The 15,912-nt window shown below is 36.9% G+C and overlaps 1 protein-coding gene across 2 annotated transcripts; it reads left to right on the top strand.

The window, feature by feature from the left end:
* Nucleotides 1-150: 150 nt before the first annotated feature.
* On the top strand, nucleotides 151-15,668 carry PBLD (phenazine biosynthesis like protein domain containing). Of its 2 annotated transcripts, none has more exons than XM_065670964.1 (9): nucleotides 151-536; nucleotides 2,843-2,942; nucleotides 5,853-5,951; nucleotides 6,455-6,564; nucleotides 6,720-6,749; nucleotides 7,265-7,353; nucleotides 8,491-8,669; nucleotides 11,272-11,334; nucleotides 14,814-15,668. In XM_065670964.1, the coding sequence occupies exons 1-9, from the start codon at nucleotides 453-455 to the stop codon at nucleotides 14,924-14,926; spliced, it is 867 nt and encodes a 288-aa protein (XP_065527036.1). In that variant the 5' UTR covers nucleotides 151-452; the 3' UTR covers nucleotides 14,927-15,668. The 2 variants fall into 2 exon arrangements, with proteins under 2 accessions (XP_065527036.1, XP_065527037.1); XM_065670965.1 differs by lacking the exon at nucleotides 151-536 and adding an exon at nucleotides 1,643-1,745.
* The last annotated feature ends 244 nt before the right edge of the window (nucleotides 15,669-15,912 follow it).

Genomic DNA, 15,912 nt, shown 5'->3' with positions numbered 1-15,912 from the left:
TCGCCTGGCACGGGCGGCGGGTGGGTGGCCGGCCGGCCGGCCCTCCCTCCACCCGAGTGTGCCGCGTAGGGTGGCCGGCTCCCCTGTCGTGGGTTTGGGAGGGCGGGCGGGTTCCCGCAGCGGTGGTGAACCCGCGGGAGGCCAGGCAAGGGGGATCCTCTCATAAATGCCGCTGGGGAGGGCTCTGTGGTGGGAATGGTCTGGAGCTTGGCAGAAGTCGATACAAAAGAAGAAGTTAAAAGCTTTTCTAATGAATGGAAAAATTGGCTCTGAGCGCTGGGGGTGTGGAAGGAGGTTTGTGTTCTTGTATTCACTCGGAAGTGAGGAGGAGGTAGGGGCTGCTGGCTCCTCCTGGCGTTAGGGAAGCATTAACTTAAGAGTTCTGGTATCAGCTGGGGCTAAAAGGTTGGAGAGCACTTCGCAGAAAGCAGTGTAAATAGGCGCAAACGACAATGCAAATTCCTGTTTTTACGGTTGATGCTTTTACAAACCGGCCGTTTTCTGGAAATCCTGCTGCAGTTTGTCTGCTTGAAAATGTAAGTTAAAAATACCCCAACTACTTTAGAGTGACTGTACTGGCATTTACCATTCTGTACTTGACCTAAGCACTTAGCACTACGTTAGGTTTTGGTTTCTTTACTCAGGAGTTCCGCTTGAAAGCGTTCATTCTTGCTCCAGAATACAAAGATATTAGCACAGGGGTGCCTGTTTCCATCAGAATGATTTCTTACAAGACATGCTTTGTATTTTTTGTGGGGTTTTAGATTTATTTTTATTAGGGCACATACTGGTTTTATTCTAACTGAATTAAGAATGATATCTCTGAAAAGAAATGCATTAAATCACTCTAGTTTTTGCACTATTAACTCTTAAAGAATGTGGGGTTTGATTTTTGTGATTTTGATGTGGGGGTTTTGTGGTTGCTTATGAGGTTTTCCCCCTTTTTTTCTTTTTTTCTTTTTATGGAAAAAAAGAGGGGGAGTATAGACCTGGATCTGAGTTTTGTACCATTAATATGTCAAGTTCAGCTTTAACCAAGTTTCCATAGTCAGCTTCATTGCTTTGAATTTGCATGGTGGTTTTGGTGCAATTGACACTAGACTTCTTCCTCCTCAAAGTGCTCTGAATAAGTTGGTTCTAACTGGTACACTGTTGACAATTTCTACCAAATAGGTCTTATATTATTTGTATAGTAACAGTTCATGAAGATGGTAAGAAAATGTATCTAGAGCAGTCAATGGCAGTAGCATGAACTGACAATATGAATCCTTTCTAGATGTTTCTAAGCCTAGATCTTGTACAATATGGCCTACTTATCAGATCAACTCAAGTTATGATTGAGAACACCTCACTTCAGAGGTGTTTTTGGCCACCTGAAATCTAAATCCTCTCAGAATGAACTTACTTTGAAACTATGAGCTTCTATTTGCATTTTTATATTAATTTTACTTTATTACATTAATATATTGTGGAGGCAAGTTACTTGCATGTTGCCTTTGGAACGTGGAGATTTTTAATTACTTTTTTTCTTCAGTACCTGTGGCTACAGGCTTTAGTGTTGAAGCTGATGTTCTCATTCATAATTTTGTTCTAAGCTTCAAGAAAGCAAAGTGCAGCTAGTGGTGATGTTTCTGTTCCGTTCAGTCCCTCAACAGATGTTTTACAAAATCCCCTGGGAGTAATGCAGGGATGGCAAAACGAGCCCTGCCTGTGTTTCAGAAATGCCACAGGATGGCAGTAGTTCGGTAAAGTTCTATTATTTTTAATAACACTTTGGTTGGTCTTTGTTCTAGTTTAGTGTCTTTAGAATAACTGACAGAACTGTTGTTCTGGAATAAAGGAGAGGCGCTTGTTACTGTAAAAAGTTAGAATGTTGTTTCACTGCATAGAATTCACTCTGCAAATACAGGTCTATGGTACACATTAGTATTTGTGTCATTTCTGTAATATGGGATCTTTGGCTGAAAAGTATTAACATTATTAAGGGAAATAAAAATTCGCTCTGCTAACTGTACTTACCTCTTAGAGGTTGAACCTAACCAAGTCCACAGAGTACTTTATTTCATTTGTATTTCCATATTTATAGCCCAGATTCTAAGTCCACCATAATTGTGGGGAAAAAGCAGTGGAGCAAGGGTGAAGTAGCATTTTATACGGTCACTGCAACTCGTGTGTCCTGGGATCAATGTTTACTTTTGAACCCTTCTCAGGATTTAAAGCTGCAGGCAGTTGAAGCAGAATGTAGTGAGCTCCAGCCGGTTTTGTTGGGGTTTTTTTGTTGTGTTTTTTTTGTTTTGTTTTGTTTCCTCCAGTTTATCTCCCCTCAGCTTCTTCTGACTTAGCCTATTGTTCCCATTGTCTAAAAAAGAGTATCGAGGCCATAAGCAGCTTGGTCATTGCTGCAGCAATTGCTATGTACTTCTTGCTGTCATGCATTGTTCACAGTTATAAGAAGAGAGTTGTAGTTACTTTTAGATTATGATAATGATGTATTCTCAGTGTGACTTATAACTAAAAAGAAAAAAAAAAGTATGTTCATGGAAAGACTGAGTTTAGGTTTTTTGGTGATTTTGTTTTCCATGTATTCCAATAATTTGTAAACTAGTAAGACAGATATTCGAAATGCATATTTATCACAATGATTGAACTAGTTGTTCCATTTTATGCTTAGTTTGGGTTTTTTTTTTGTTTGTGTTTTTTTTTTTTACTCAGTATTTTGAACAAAAAATGAATCTGTCTTATTATAATAGAAAATGAAGTTACTGTGTTTATTTGACAGAAGGTTTGTTTCTGATTTTTTTTTTTGGCCTGCTTTTAATTGGATTTATTGTTTCATCATTAGGACTTGGATGAAGATTTGCACCAAAAAATTGCAATGGAAATGAACCTTTCAGAAACTGCTTTCATCAGAAAACTGCACCCTGGAGATGACTTAACCAAAAGTGAGTGGTTCTGTTTACCCACCACAATCTCTCACAAGGGAATAGGAAACACTGGGTGCATTTATAAGGAATGGTGGTAACTTTTAAGACAGCCAAAGCAAAATCTTGGGAGTTGTGATGTATCTTCTTAAGAATATAATAAGCCTTTTGCACATGGATTCTTTAAAGTGTTTGTGCTCTACATGAAATTCATTTTACAATATACAAACATTTATTATTCATAAATTAAACCATTTGTCTTAGTGTCTTTTACTAAATAAGAGTGTCTTTTAGTAAATAGGCAAGTTGTATGTAGAAAATCTCCTGAAAATGCTATGCAAAGATCCTTCAGTTAGTAGTTCCATTACTATTAACAATCTCCTGAGAGAATTTCTTCAGAAGAATAGAGATGGAACGTGTTTATTCCACATGCACAAGACTGCAGAGTGAGTAGAATCTGGCTTGGCTGTACAGGAAGTCATCACTGCGGTAACCATAAGCTATTATTTGAGTTTGTCACTGAATCCTGTAAGTGATCTGTGGAGCCAATACTGGAGAAGACAGGTTTTCAACAAAACTGGGAAATCAGAAGTTGCCCAAAGGAAGCACATTAGGCTACTCTTTTGATTGGTTTGAAAGGAGAGACTTCACCGGTGTTCTTTGTGAGGGCATGTGTATATATATATCACACACATATATATATATATATGTATATCTTATGAGAGATGAAATGGAGGAACACTAGACAAGATAAAAACCAGACAAATACAGAATGCATTCTAAATAGCTGTGTGGATTAGTTTTCAGCTGAATCAGTTTGCTGAATCTGCTCACTTTGCAGTTGTGTGGTAGCAAGAGCCAAGGGGCTGGAAGCCGCTAGCCTGGAGTTTGATTCTAGGTTAAAGTATTTGTGTTGGCACGCCCTTTCTTTGAACAGTGAACAGCTTTGGAGTTACTGGCTATATGAAAGAGGCCTTAGAACAGTATGCAAAGAAACTGTTCTTTATTGTTTGATTGTTCAGAGAGTGGAATTTTGTACATTTTCTGTTATTAAAGAGGATTTTCTTAAAGTTGTAACTATCCTAATTTACTCCTATTGTTAATAAATTGGAATTTATTTAGGGTTAGACTAATTGCTTGAATCAAAAAGTGGTAACACTTTTCATTTTTCATATTAACATTTTTTCATATTAACACCTTGCCAATACATTTAATACATTTATTTATTTTATCAAAGTGCTTTGATGTTAATGGAACTAGAATTTGTGACATCAGACCCATGCAACTGCTAAGGAGTAGCACAACTTTTTCAAAGAAATACAGCAACTGAGCTACACCTGAGAATGTGTATTGAGGGGTGGTAGGAGCAAGAGTAAACCAGACACGTCAGAATGTCATTTGTGAGACAATCATCTTCTCTGGAACATAATTGATGTCTTAAGGGCTCCTAGACAAAGTATGTTTTTGCCAGGAGTATGAGTTTGTGATCAGTGCATTTAATTAAATTTTAATTTAAAAAATATCTACATTAATTTAGGGTTATAAATTTATGAGAGTATATAATATCTTCTTAGTCTGTGTATGACTGTATATCTCAATATTCAGGCAAGTGTTTTGGGTCACACAGCTTATCTGTCTCTGGTTGGGCATGGCTGACTCCATTTCCTCCTGCTTGCAGCCACAATTTCCACTTGGGGGAGTGTATTAACTCTAGGGCAGGCTTCTGGGTTCTGTGGTTCTGTGTCTGCAGTTCTCTGTTGCACTCGTTAGTTTCATCCACTAGGTTTTGTTGGAATTCTGTTTGTTTTCAGTGGAGAGGGGACTGATTTCAATGCACTGTTTTTTTGCAGGAGTGATGTCAAGACTTGTTTGGGGTTTCTTTTTAAATATCATTTGTTTCTCTTGCACCTTTTAGTTGTGTTTGGTAATTATTCACTTGAAATGTATTTTCTTAAGCATTATCTTAAATGCTGTGGTGTAAGTCTGCAAAAGCTACAGGAAACCAACTAGAGTGTACTTGGGTTCCAGTTTTTTTTAAACAACAAATATAAATACGATTTCTAGTGAAATGGAGAGTTAGTGTACATTAGAGGCTTTTACCAGACTTGACTGGTGGTTTAAGCAAAGTAATTCATAACTGATCTAGCTCTGATAAAATTTCACTTATACCAATAAAACTATCTAACCCCTAAAGGATATATGCAGCACAGAAAGTTGTCAGAGAGAGAAGTTCCATTTTGGGTAAGAATTAATTATTTTTTTTAATCATAGAGACATAAGAGAACATAGGATACCACCACTTCAGGAAGCCAGTAAATGCTGTAAATTCCTGTTTTTTTTTTTTACCTGGAACAGCCAATAGATGACCATGGTTTCTATTCTCTCAAACCAGTTTTTATTTTTCCAGGTTGTTCTCCTGTTCTTTCAGTTAGAACACCCAGTGGCAGTTACCTATTGTACTTTCTCAGAATGTTTTTTCCTTTTTCCAGATTATTTTTCACCTTTGCAGGTGATAAGTTGCTGTTACAGTTTGTTGTTTGTGTGCTAACCTACGATATCTCAGTATGTCTCCAGTTTCCAGCTACTCAGCAGCGCTTCAAAGGTGCCAGCTGCACTTCTCAAGAATGCCTCTGATTCACAGGTTTAGTTCTCAGGCAGGCAGTCTTTTCTGCTCTGCAGCTCCTTTGCTTTTGTAACCAAGTAGTTTTCCTCTGTTAGTAGTAGTCTCCTGTTGCTGACCTGACTGAAAAGCAATAGCTGTTTCTAAAGTCAGTACAAAATAGGTTCCTAAAAGTGTAATTCCTAAATTATTTAAAGTGTGTTTAAGACTAAGACAGATTATAACATGCGTTCTGATTAACTGAAATGTCATCATTCTACGTAAAGTTTTGAGACTTCTTCAAGTTACTAACACTAAATTTTATTTTCAAGGTTCCTGCTTTGGACTCAGATGGTTCACCCCAGCCAGTGAAGTTCCTCTCTGTGGTCATGCTACACTTGCAGCAGCTGCTGTGTTGTTTCACGTACTAAGTATGATTACAAGCTATTTATTACTATAACTTTTTAGAAAATTTATTTAAATTCTCTATTTTCTACAACAAAGGCAATTAAATATTTAGAATATTTAGAGAGCACACATGGAGATATCTTAGGTATTGTCTTTTGCAACTGCTCTGTAATCACAAGGTTGTAGTCTGATGCCTCGGATTCCGATGCCCTGCTATTCTATGCAGATGTCATCTGGGAGAGTTACAGTAGAATTTGAATATGGAATATTGCTCTTTCCGTTTAAAGGAAATTTCCATTCATTCTAGAAACACAGAGAAGAGATTCCCTGCAGTCGCTGCTTTTGTTAGCCTCAGCAGTTAATTTAGTTGGGAATTTTGTCTTTAGTTTTTTACTGTAGGTTTATTGTAGTTACTGTATTTAAGCTGTGTAACTAACTTCTTCTGACTGTACTGAGCGACTCTAAGAACTATGATATAGATTCCAATTCTTACGTTTGATAATGTTGCAGTGTTTTTCCTTTCTAGAAAACAAAAATTCAGTTCTCACATTTGTGACGCTGAGTGGGGAATTAAGAGCCAGACAAGTGGAAGATCATATTGTCCTGGACTTACCACTTTACTTAACCTACCCACAGGTCAGTCAAAGTTTTATTCATTAAATGCTTTCAAGGAAATCATGTGTTTATGTTTACATTTGTATGTAAGTGTATCTATCTGTAGTTGAATAGATACATACAGATATATATATGTTCTGTTTTTACAGTGTGTATTTTTTTTGTTTTTTCTTCAGGTACTTCAGGAAGTAGAAGAGTTAATAAAGGTAAAAAAAGAATCTATATATGTTTTAGAAACACATTTATAATAGCTATACTTATATGTTAAAATGGTTGAAAAGCATTAAGATGGCATTACTTAATGTACTCTTGAAACACTAAGCTTTGAAGGTCTGAGTCATGCAGCCTGGGAAATTGAATTCTCAAAAATGCTGCAGTTGAACATCTGTTTCCCACTACCATTGTTTAGAGCATCAGTATTTCTCTCTGTGGTGTTTTCAGCCTATTGTATGCATGTGAGGGCAATCTGGTGTCCTTGCGCTCTTCTGGATCCCCGAATTTCTTTCTGAGCTGGCATCACAGAGATCTTAGCACCTACCCTTATCCATTCATGCACTTTCTGCATTTTTTTTTCTTGCTTGCATGTACTTTATGGCTGCATGAGAGAGACCTTTCATAAGCCCTGTTCTGGCAGGGAATGTGTTCTATGAAAATGTTGAGAAAATAATATTTTATATTCAAATTATGAACTTTTCTTGGTGTCCTTTAATTTTTACACCAGGCAGCTGTTGGTGACATGATTGTTCAAGATCTTCGTTACTCTCCTGACACAAAGAAGCTCTTAGTCCGCCTCAGTGATGCCTATGAAAGGTGTCTTTTTTTTTTTTTTTTTTTTTTTTTAAATCAAGTGTACAGAAATTGAGTCTGCTTGCTTAGCCTCCATTCCTACATAGTACATACTACATTCCTGCATACAACATACTAGGCTGCTTTATCTGGTTTTAAAACAGGTGAAGATTAAAGACTATTATTTAAACTAATGTGTTAAGTAGTTATCCTCTAATGTAAGCTTATTGAACTCGCAGAGGTGTAGTAAACAGTTTTAACAATGGTGTGTTTTCCCCATCTATCTGAGTAAAAAAAATCATCCAGTAACATAGCAGGAAATTAGGAGTCTTGTTTCTCATATGAAGAAGTAATAGTTGCATAGTGTAGAGGTATGCCTTGTGAGACAGAGTGCCACGGATTCTTACTCATACTTGACTGTAATCTGCTTACATGTACTTTACAGCATCATAAGTAGCTTTACAGGTATTTACTCCAATTCAGATTCCAGTTCAGATTCCAAAGCATTTGTTAATTTCAGAGATCTGAATTTCATTGTTAAGTATCATCTGAATATATATTGCCAAAACACAGCCTCATTAATCAGGCCAAGTTATCATTTTCACTTGAAGTTTGGCCTAACTAATGTTTAGAGATTTGGCTAGCTGGGGGATAGAAATACCTTCAGCTAAGTACTTTTGTTGTTACACTTTCAGACTTTATTTTGTTGTGAGCAATCTGCAACTTCATAGACTTGAGACTGTTGTAGAGTGCTTTAGAATTCCATGAAGATCTGAATGGTGTTAGTTATTTGTTTTCTTTGAAAGGAGTCAGAGTGCTTACTGTTTGCGTTCTGTAGCGATGAAATATTCCTTTCAATTGTTAAACATTGAAACAAAGTGTGCCCTTCTGTAGTTAATATTCCAACATGCTCTGTTTTCAGAAATATATAGGAAATGCGTGGCTTGAACTTCTTTCTGCGCCCACTCAGAGCATATGATATTCAGGGCGGTCTTCTGTCAAATTGCACTGGGAGGGCAATGCTAGGGATCTTGTTCTTCTAACATTTTAGTCTGGTTGTTTAGGGATTGTAGAAAAGATGACTTTGTAGTTCCTTTTCAATACTTAAATTCATATAAAGTGAAGAATATGGGCTAATAAAATTCTACGATTATATTCAAGGTCTGCGTTGGAAGAACTACAAGTGAGCGCACAACGCTTTTTGTCAGCTGAAAAAACGGGAAAGGTGAAAGGACTCATACTCACTCTTAAGGGAAATTCCAGTGGAAAACATACAGGCCATGATTTTTACTCCAGATATTTTGCACCTTGGTATGGAGTTCTGGAAGACCCTGTTACAGGTATGTGTTTGGGTGATAATCAACTCTTACTCTTGTTTCTGTTCAATTAGAAGGTTCTTATTAAACTTTATTAATCTCATTCTGTACTTTGGAGTCTCTCTTATAAATGGCTGTTTTATATGGACAGCAGGAGTGTGCTCATTAAACTGAAAACTTTCAGGATTGATGCCAACTCTTGCAGAAAAATCAGCTTCTTATTACCATCAGGCCAGATAATCCTGTATCTTTTTTCAGGTCTTTTCCCTGAAGTATTCCAGTTAAAGTGAGAGGCTAGTTTAGTATTGAATGAGTATTGCAGTAGAAGTTCATATCCACTTCTGCTGGTGTCTGTATTTATTTTTTTACTTCAGGTGAGCTATCCTCTAGCTTCTTGACACTTATTATGGATATTCATGCCTATGAATAATAATAACTTAGCCAGTTGTGTATCTAGGGACAGGAAGACTTGTTCTCTGCCTATTCCTTTGATATTCCGCTCAATAGGTGTGATGACGGTTACTACAGAATGATGTTATTTGCTTAGTTACCAGTTAATCACAGGTTAATTATTATTCCTGTGTTGGAGCAATCCCAGGCACAGCTACAGGTTGGGCAGAGAAATGATCCAGAGCAACCCTGTGGAGAGGCATTTGGGGGTGTTGGTCGATGAGAAAATGAACATGAGCCGGCAGTGTGCACTCGCAGCCCAGAAAGCCAACCGTATCCTGGGCTGCATCAAAAGGAGCGTGACCAGCAGGTAGAAGGAGGTGATCCTGCCCCTCTACTCTGCTCTCGTGAGACCTCACTTGGAATATTGTGTGCAGTTCTGGTGTCCTCAACATAGAAAGGACATGGAACTGTTGGAACAAGTCCAGAGGAGGGCCACGAGGATGATCAGGGGACTGGAGCACCTCCCGTATGAAGACAGGCTGAGGAAGTTGGGGCTGTTCAGCCTGGAGAAGAGAAGGCTGCGTGGGGACCTCATAGCAGCCTTCCAGTATCTGAAGGGGGCCTATAGGGATGCTGGGGAGGGACTCTTCATTAGGGACTGTAGTGACAGGACAAGGGGTAACGGGTTTAAACTTAAACAGGGGAAGTTTAGGTTGGATATAAGGAAGAAATTCTTTTCTGCTAGGGTGGTGAGGCACTGGAACAGGTTGCCCAGGGAAGTTGTGAATGCTCCATCCCTGGCAGTGTTCAAGGCCAGGTTGGACAGAGCCTTGGGTGGCATGGTTTGGTGTGAGGTGTCCCTGCCCATGGCAGGGGGTTTGGAACTAAATAATCTTAAGGTCCTTTCCAACCCTAACTATTCTATGATTCTGTTTTTCTGATTCAGCTGAGAACTTGTTAACAAATGTTCATTAAATGTTTTGCTAAATAAAGAGAAAAATTCTTTGTTGGAATAATGTTAATTATTCAACACTGCTAGCAGAAATAAAGGTTTACAAAGAAATAAAAGCTATGAATTTCAGTTATTACTTATTCTCAGTCCTGCGTTCTTGGTAAAGCTGGGGACAGAGTCTGGTAGATATATCTAATCCCAGAGCTTGTTCCTAAGGATTTCTGGGAAGACTAGTATTGATATTTTCCCTGCCTGTGGCAGGGGGGTTAGAATTAGATGATCTTAAATTGCCTTCCGTCCCTAACTATTCTACAATTCTAAGATATGTAGGAAAAGCTAGAAGTTTCCAGAATCTCAGAAAATCTTCTTGGCTTGCTGTTGCTCGTCTCCCATCTTTAAGTGTCCTTTCTTTTATAGAAACCAAACTTTCTATTGTATTGCTGAAGTATACTTTTAACAGTGGTATGGCTTTGTATGATACTTCTTTTGTAATGATTTCTTAATAATGCTACATGTCCTGGTGTCCTTGAGCCTTGATAGTTACTTTGCAGTAGGGTTTCCAGCAGAGTGTCTTTGCTCCTAGCTGCTAAGGCAGACTGAAGCAGCATTTCTAGATATGAATCTGAGAAGTCATCTTAAGTTTTTAAGCCATCTGCTGGCCAGGAATTAAAAAATTGATCTTTTAGTTTTCAGAAGCTGTGGTGAGACCTTACGTTTTTCCTAGAGTTACATCCTGATACTTACCATCATTCAAGACTGAAAAAAACTTCTGAGGTTTCGTTGTGAAAACTGTTAGAAAAGGAAATACTTTTGTTTTACACAATGACTTCTATTCATCTGTTCTATTTTTAAAAAATATCCAAAAGTCTGTTCACATTTTTGATGGAGAGCTGTTTGTTTTTCATTGAATAACATCATGTTTATATGAATAATATTTCAAATTTAATATTTTGAGATTCTGTTATTAGGAAACTTCACTTCTGGTAAACAAATGAGTACTTTGGATCAAGTAGTGTAATTGGTACTATTTGTGCATTTGAATCCCTTGCCTAGGCAAAATCTCCGTTGAAGCCAAAGGATGAGGAAATAGTAATGCTTTATCATAAGTAAATTAAATGATAAAGCTTTAAGTTCTGTTTGCTGTGCAAACTCTCAGATGTTTTGTCCTAAACACACATGTGGCACTTGATTTGTTAATGGCGTTTAGATTTTGCATTTGCTTGCTCCACAAAGTAGTGATTCCAGTTTAATTCTGTACTTTATTTTCTAATTTCTTTTAAGGATCTGCTCATGCTGTCTTAAGCAGCTACTGGTCAGAGCAGCTGGGGAAGAAAGAAATGCTTGGTAAGAGAAACTGTTTTCTTGCACAGCTGCCCATTTATGTGAAAGCTACACACTAGAAAAGGAAAAACTTGCATTATTACTAAAATGCAAACTGTAACAATAACTGCCCATCCATTTTCTCAATATAAGTAGAATATTAGACATAAGGAAAAAGTTCTTTACTGTGAGGGTGGTGAGACACTGGAACAGGCTTCCCAGAGAAGTTGTGGATGCTCCTTTCGTGGAAAAGTTCAAGGCCAGGTTGGCTGGGGCTTGGAGCAACCTGGTCTAGTGGAAGGTGTCTCTGCCATGGCAGGGGGATTGGAACTAAATGATTTTAAGGTCCTTTCCAACCCAAACTGTTTTATGACTTTATGAAATCTGGATAGTTACCATAACTTTTGGGGGGGGCGGGGAAGGGGAGGAGAGAGATCTCAACATATTTTCTGAAGAGAAGAAACTGTCTTTTGTAATGCATCCTTATGGACTGTCTGTTTCTCAGAAGTTTTTGACATTTTCAGATGTTAATATGGATTTTGAAACTCTTCCATGCCATCTTGCAGACACTGCTTCTTTAAGTAATCAGACAGGAATTCTCTCTGTATTTTTAAATTATACTTTCTACCTTGTTTTCATTTACATGTATTTTGTATGTACTGTGCCATTTGCTGTTTCAGAGAAACTATCTCAAGCAGCAAGGCCGTTGATATTGTAATCAGCTTCTCTGATGTGTTAGTGAAAACAATGTCCTATCTTCCCATTTTTTCTGTCTTCCCATTCCCCCCCCACCTCCCCCCCATATTTCATGCATTTATGTCCTCAAACAACTTTTGTGGTAGAAATCATACAAAACAGATTTAAAGAGAATAAGACATCTGATCAACATGTGATCTCTATGTGTGTTTGTGAGAAATAACTTTTCTTTATGTGCATGTGACTGAGGAGTATCATGTGGTAGTTGGGCGAATTCCATTACTAATGAGATTATTTGGAAAAGATGGCTGCCAATCAAGAAGATTCCATATCACCAAAGATTAATAAATAAGAGTATCTTTTGACTTTTTAGAAACCTCTCTGGTAGCTTCTGTAATATCCGATATGTTTTATTGCAAGAATAAAGGAATATTTTCTTCCGTAAAATGAAAGATCTGTTAGTTCCAAGATAGATCCCATATGAAATAATAAATAATGAAATCGTATAAAAGCAAGGAATGCTATTGTCACATCTCTCTGGGTATTGTGACCTCTAGGAGGAGGTCAGTTGCATCTGTGCTGAAGTATCAGACATAATTTCCTGTGTTTGGGTTCTTTTCCTACTTTTATTAGACCAAATCTTCAAACAACATCTAGCCCCATCAACAGCAAAGAATTTTCCAGTCTTTTTACAAGGTGCTTTATTTACTTTATGCTCTTTGTTGAAACGATGTGCTTGTCCTTGAATTTAAGCTGAGTGTTAAATCAAAACTTGGTATCAATCCTTGCCTTCTTTCATTTGAAGAGTGCAATATTTAAAAGAAAAATTATCTCTCAGATGTATAGACTTTCATAATTGCTAATGAATGTAATATTTAGCAACTGTCTCTGCATCCAGCCCTTCACATAGTTTTCACATTTCTAAGATAACATTTATGAAGATGCATAAGGAATTTAATAGAACCAAGCAGATTATGGAGGACTTTCCACGTTATTGTGAAGAAAAGGGGCTTTATGCAGGACGATTTTTAATCAACACAGTCTGTCTTATCTTATAACTTTTCAATCTCCTCACTTTTCTTTTTCTTTTTTTTTTTTTATATGTGAGGAAGCTACTTTAGTAAATGTACCTGTATTTAAATTATTGCTAGTTTGAATTCTCATGAAGTGAAGAGTTTTGCAGAGTTGTAATCGCGGTTTTCCTCTTTCCCAGGTAATCTCAGCATATAGATTGACCACGTCACATTTATACACAAGCGTAACATTTCTATTTACTTCCAGACATAGGGTGACATATCAGTATTTCTTTGTGAGAGGAAGAATGGGTCAAATACAATTTTCGTATAAGCTTTTGTGGGTTATTTTTTTCACTTTTTTTTATGGCCATGAAACGGGCAGCACTGGCTCCACATTTAAAGAAAGAAAAAACCTAATGACCAACCAACCAACCAACCTCTGAAGATTTAAAATAATTGACCTCTTTTATTTACATCTGCCATCATGAGGGAGAGTTTAGCTGTGTATCCACACTTGGCAATAATAATTGATAAAATTTAGCATGGTCTGGGTAAGAGTTCAAAATATTGGATTGAAGGTGTTAATCCATACATAGATGTGCTGACAAGTTAAAACAATAACCAGTGGTTCTATAAATGGAAAAGATCTATTTCAATCTGTTTCCACCTTTTTGGAGTGTTTGCTGTGTCTAGGAATTTAATATCCTGTTAAAAGGAAGAGCATTCTTGTCAGCTGTGGCTGAGAAGTTGTTTTAAAGCTCACAATATATATACACCGTTTGTTAAACAGTGAGATCCTGTGCTCTGTTGGAATCTGAATACAATCACTACCTAATTTACAAATTGGGGGTTTGTGGGGGAAAAACCTGCCCGTTAGCTTTGAACAAATTTTGTAGTTAAAAGTCCATTGAGTAAGGAGACTGCAGATGTTCCTGCCTCTTCATCCATTTACAGTCTTTCACAAAAAGGACGCTATATGAAGCTCAAGTCTTTGCTTAATGCCATCTGAACAAGATAATTTTCTGATCAAGTAGTTGTGCAACTAAAATTGGACTACTGAAACAAGTCTATAGGCTCAACCTGCTAAATAAGCATTATTGTCCCACCTGTTATATGGCTCAACAGTTCAGGCAAAAGTTTAGTTCTATAATTATTTACAAGTGGAAGGTTTTTTCTACTTAAACTTTATCCAGCTGCATTAAATTCTATATTCAGGATTATATAAATCAGTAGTTGTTCTTGTCTGTGTAAGAATTTGGTCTTAGTTTGTGAAGACTGAAGCAGCATCTGTTTCTTTGTAGACTTTTTCCCCTGTCTGTTTGACCTTTATTTACCTATTAGCCAAATGCATCCTTTGAACCTAGTATCTATTTCAGATGTTCGGCACTAGTAAAGTGATTCTTCATTCTTCTCAGATAATACTTAGTGTTCTTCCTTCTTATGTACTGAAACTGTCTATCCTGTGAATGGAGAATTCTCAAAATCTTTATAGTAGGTCTAAAGGCTTCTTTAGATATACAAAGGAAACTTTGGCTACATGAGAGCAAAGCATCCTTTGCTACTTGTATTTACTGCCATTTTTGTCAGACTTAATAAGTTGTAGTCTGAGATAGACTCTCAGCTAATCTTCATCCATAAAGACCATCCATCCAGGGTGTCCTAGAACAGTTGTTGCCCTGGTGCTGCTTGGTTTATGGAGACAGAGGCCTCATTTCCATGAATGTTTCTGGATTTTTAAATAATTTGTGGTAGATACTAGTTTTTTAACCTTGGATTCTTGTTTCCATCTAGCTTTTCAATGTTCCCGCCGTGGAGGAGAGTTGAAGATTTCACTGCGTAATGATGGAAGAGTTGACATTGCAGGGAGAGTTGCTATTGTTTTAAAAGGAAACCTGACTTTCTGAAAAAAAAAACCCAACCCCCAAAAAATGCCCAAACAAAAAAAAAAACCCAAAACAAACAAAAAAGCCCCAACAGACCACCATGAAAAAATTGACACTAATCTCCCACACCTTCAAATAATTCATACTATGCTGATTATATGTTAGTTCTAAGCAGTGAATTACCACTGTCCTCAAAAGTCTTTTATTACTTATTATTAATTTAAAAAATTTATTGACAATATTCCTAATCTTCAAGATTCTTAATATTTTTTCTTCACTGTCATCTTGCCATTTCATATGTATACTGACTTCAGAAAATGTCCACTGACAACAGTCTTGGTTTTCTGCTTTTAAATAATTCTGTTCTTTGTTTCAAGATTCCGTGTTAGAAGCCATTCTTACTTCCTGGCTTGAATGTAAACTTCTCTGATAAAATAATCAGACTTCTTCCGTTCATTTTTCCTTTTCATTTTCCATGGAATCTGACTACAGTCTTTTAAAAAAAGAGAAAATTTTCTCTGCTATATCTTGAAACGATGTTTAATATGTTTATTCATTTACTTGGATTAAAATATAAAAATGTATAAATGGTTTAGAAATGTGCTTTTATGAGCAGTAGTTTTCAAACATGAATGGTATTGCAGTGACTCATAGTACTGCTGCTTGGTCTATTTTTAACAGTTTTAGCGGAAGGATTTAGGAGATTGACATACTGATGCACGTAAAACTGGTCAAAAATTGCAATAAAACTTTATTGGTCACAGCAATGTAATCTGTGTTTCAAAGACTGAAGATCTGTTGTAATTTTCTTCATGAAGTTTACTGTTTCAGATTTATCACTTTTTCCTTTAGTGTTCTGGTCTTTCTTTGGATTTATTGGCAATATTGAATTGTTTCAGTTACTCTAGCTAAACCTCTGTTTTCCTATTCAATTTGCTTTTTGTCTAAGCTTTGCATTAGTTGTTTTTCTTTGCAATATTTCAGCATGAAGTGTTTTGAACTCAAAG

This window comes from Lathamus discolor, chromosome 3 (assembly GCF_037157495.1).
Source record: "Lathamus discolor isolate bLatDis1 chromosome 3, bLatDis1.hap1, whole genome shotgun sequence".
NCBI lineage: Eukaryota > Metazoa > Chordata > Aves > Psittaciformes > Psittacidae > Lathamus > Lathamus discolor.
This window is presented reverse-complemented; position numbering and strand designations above follow the sequence as displayed.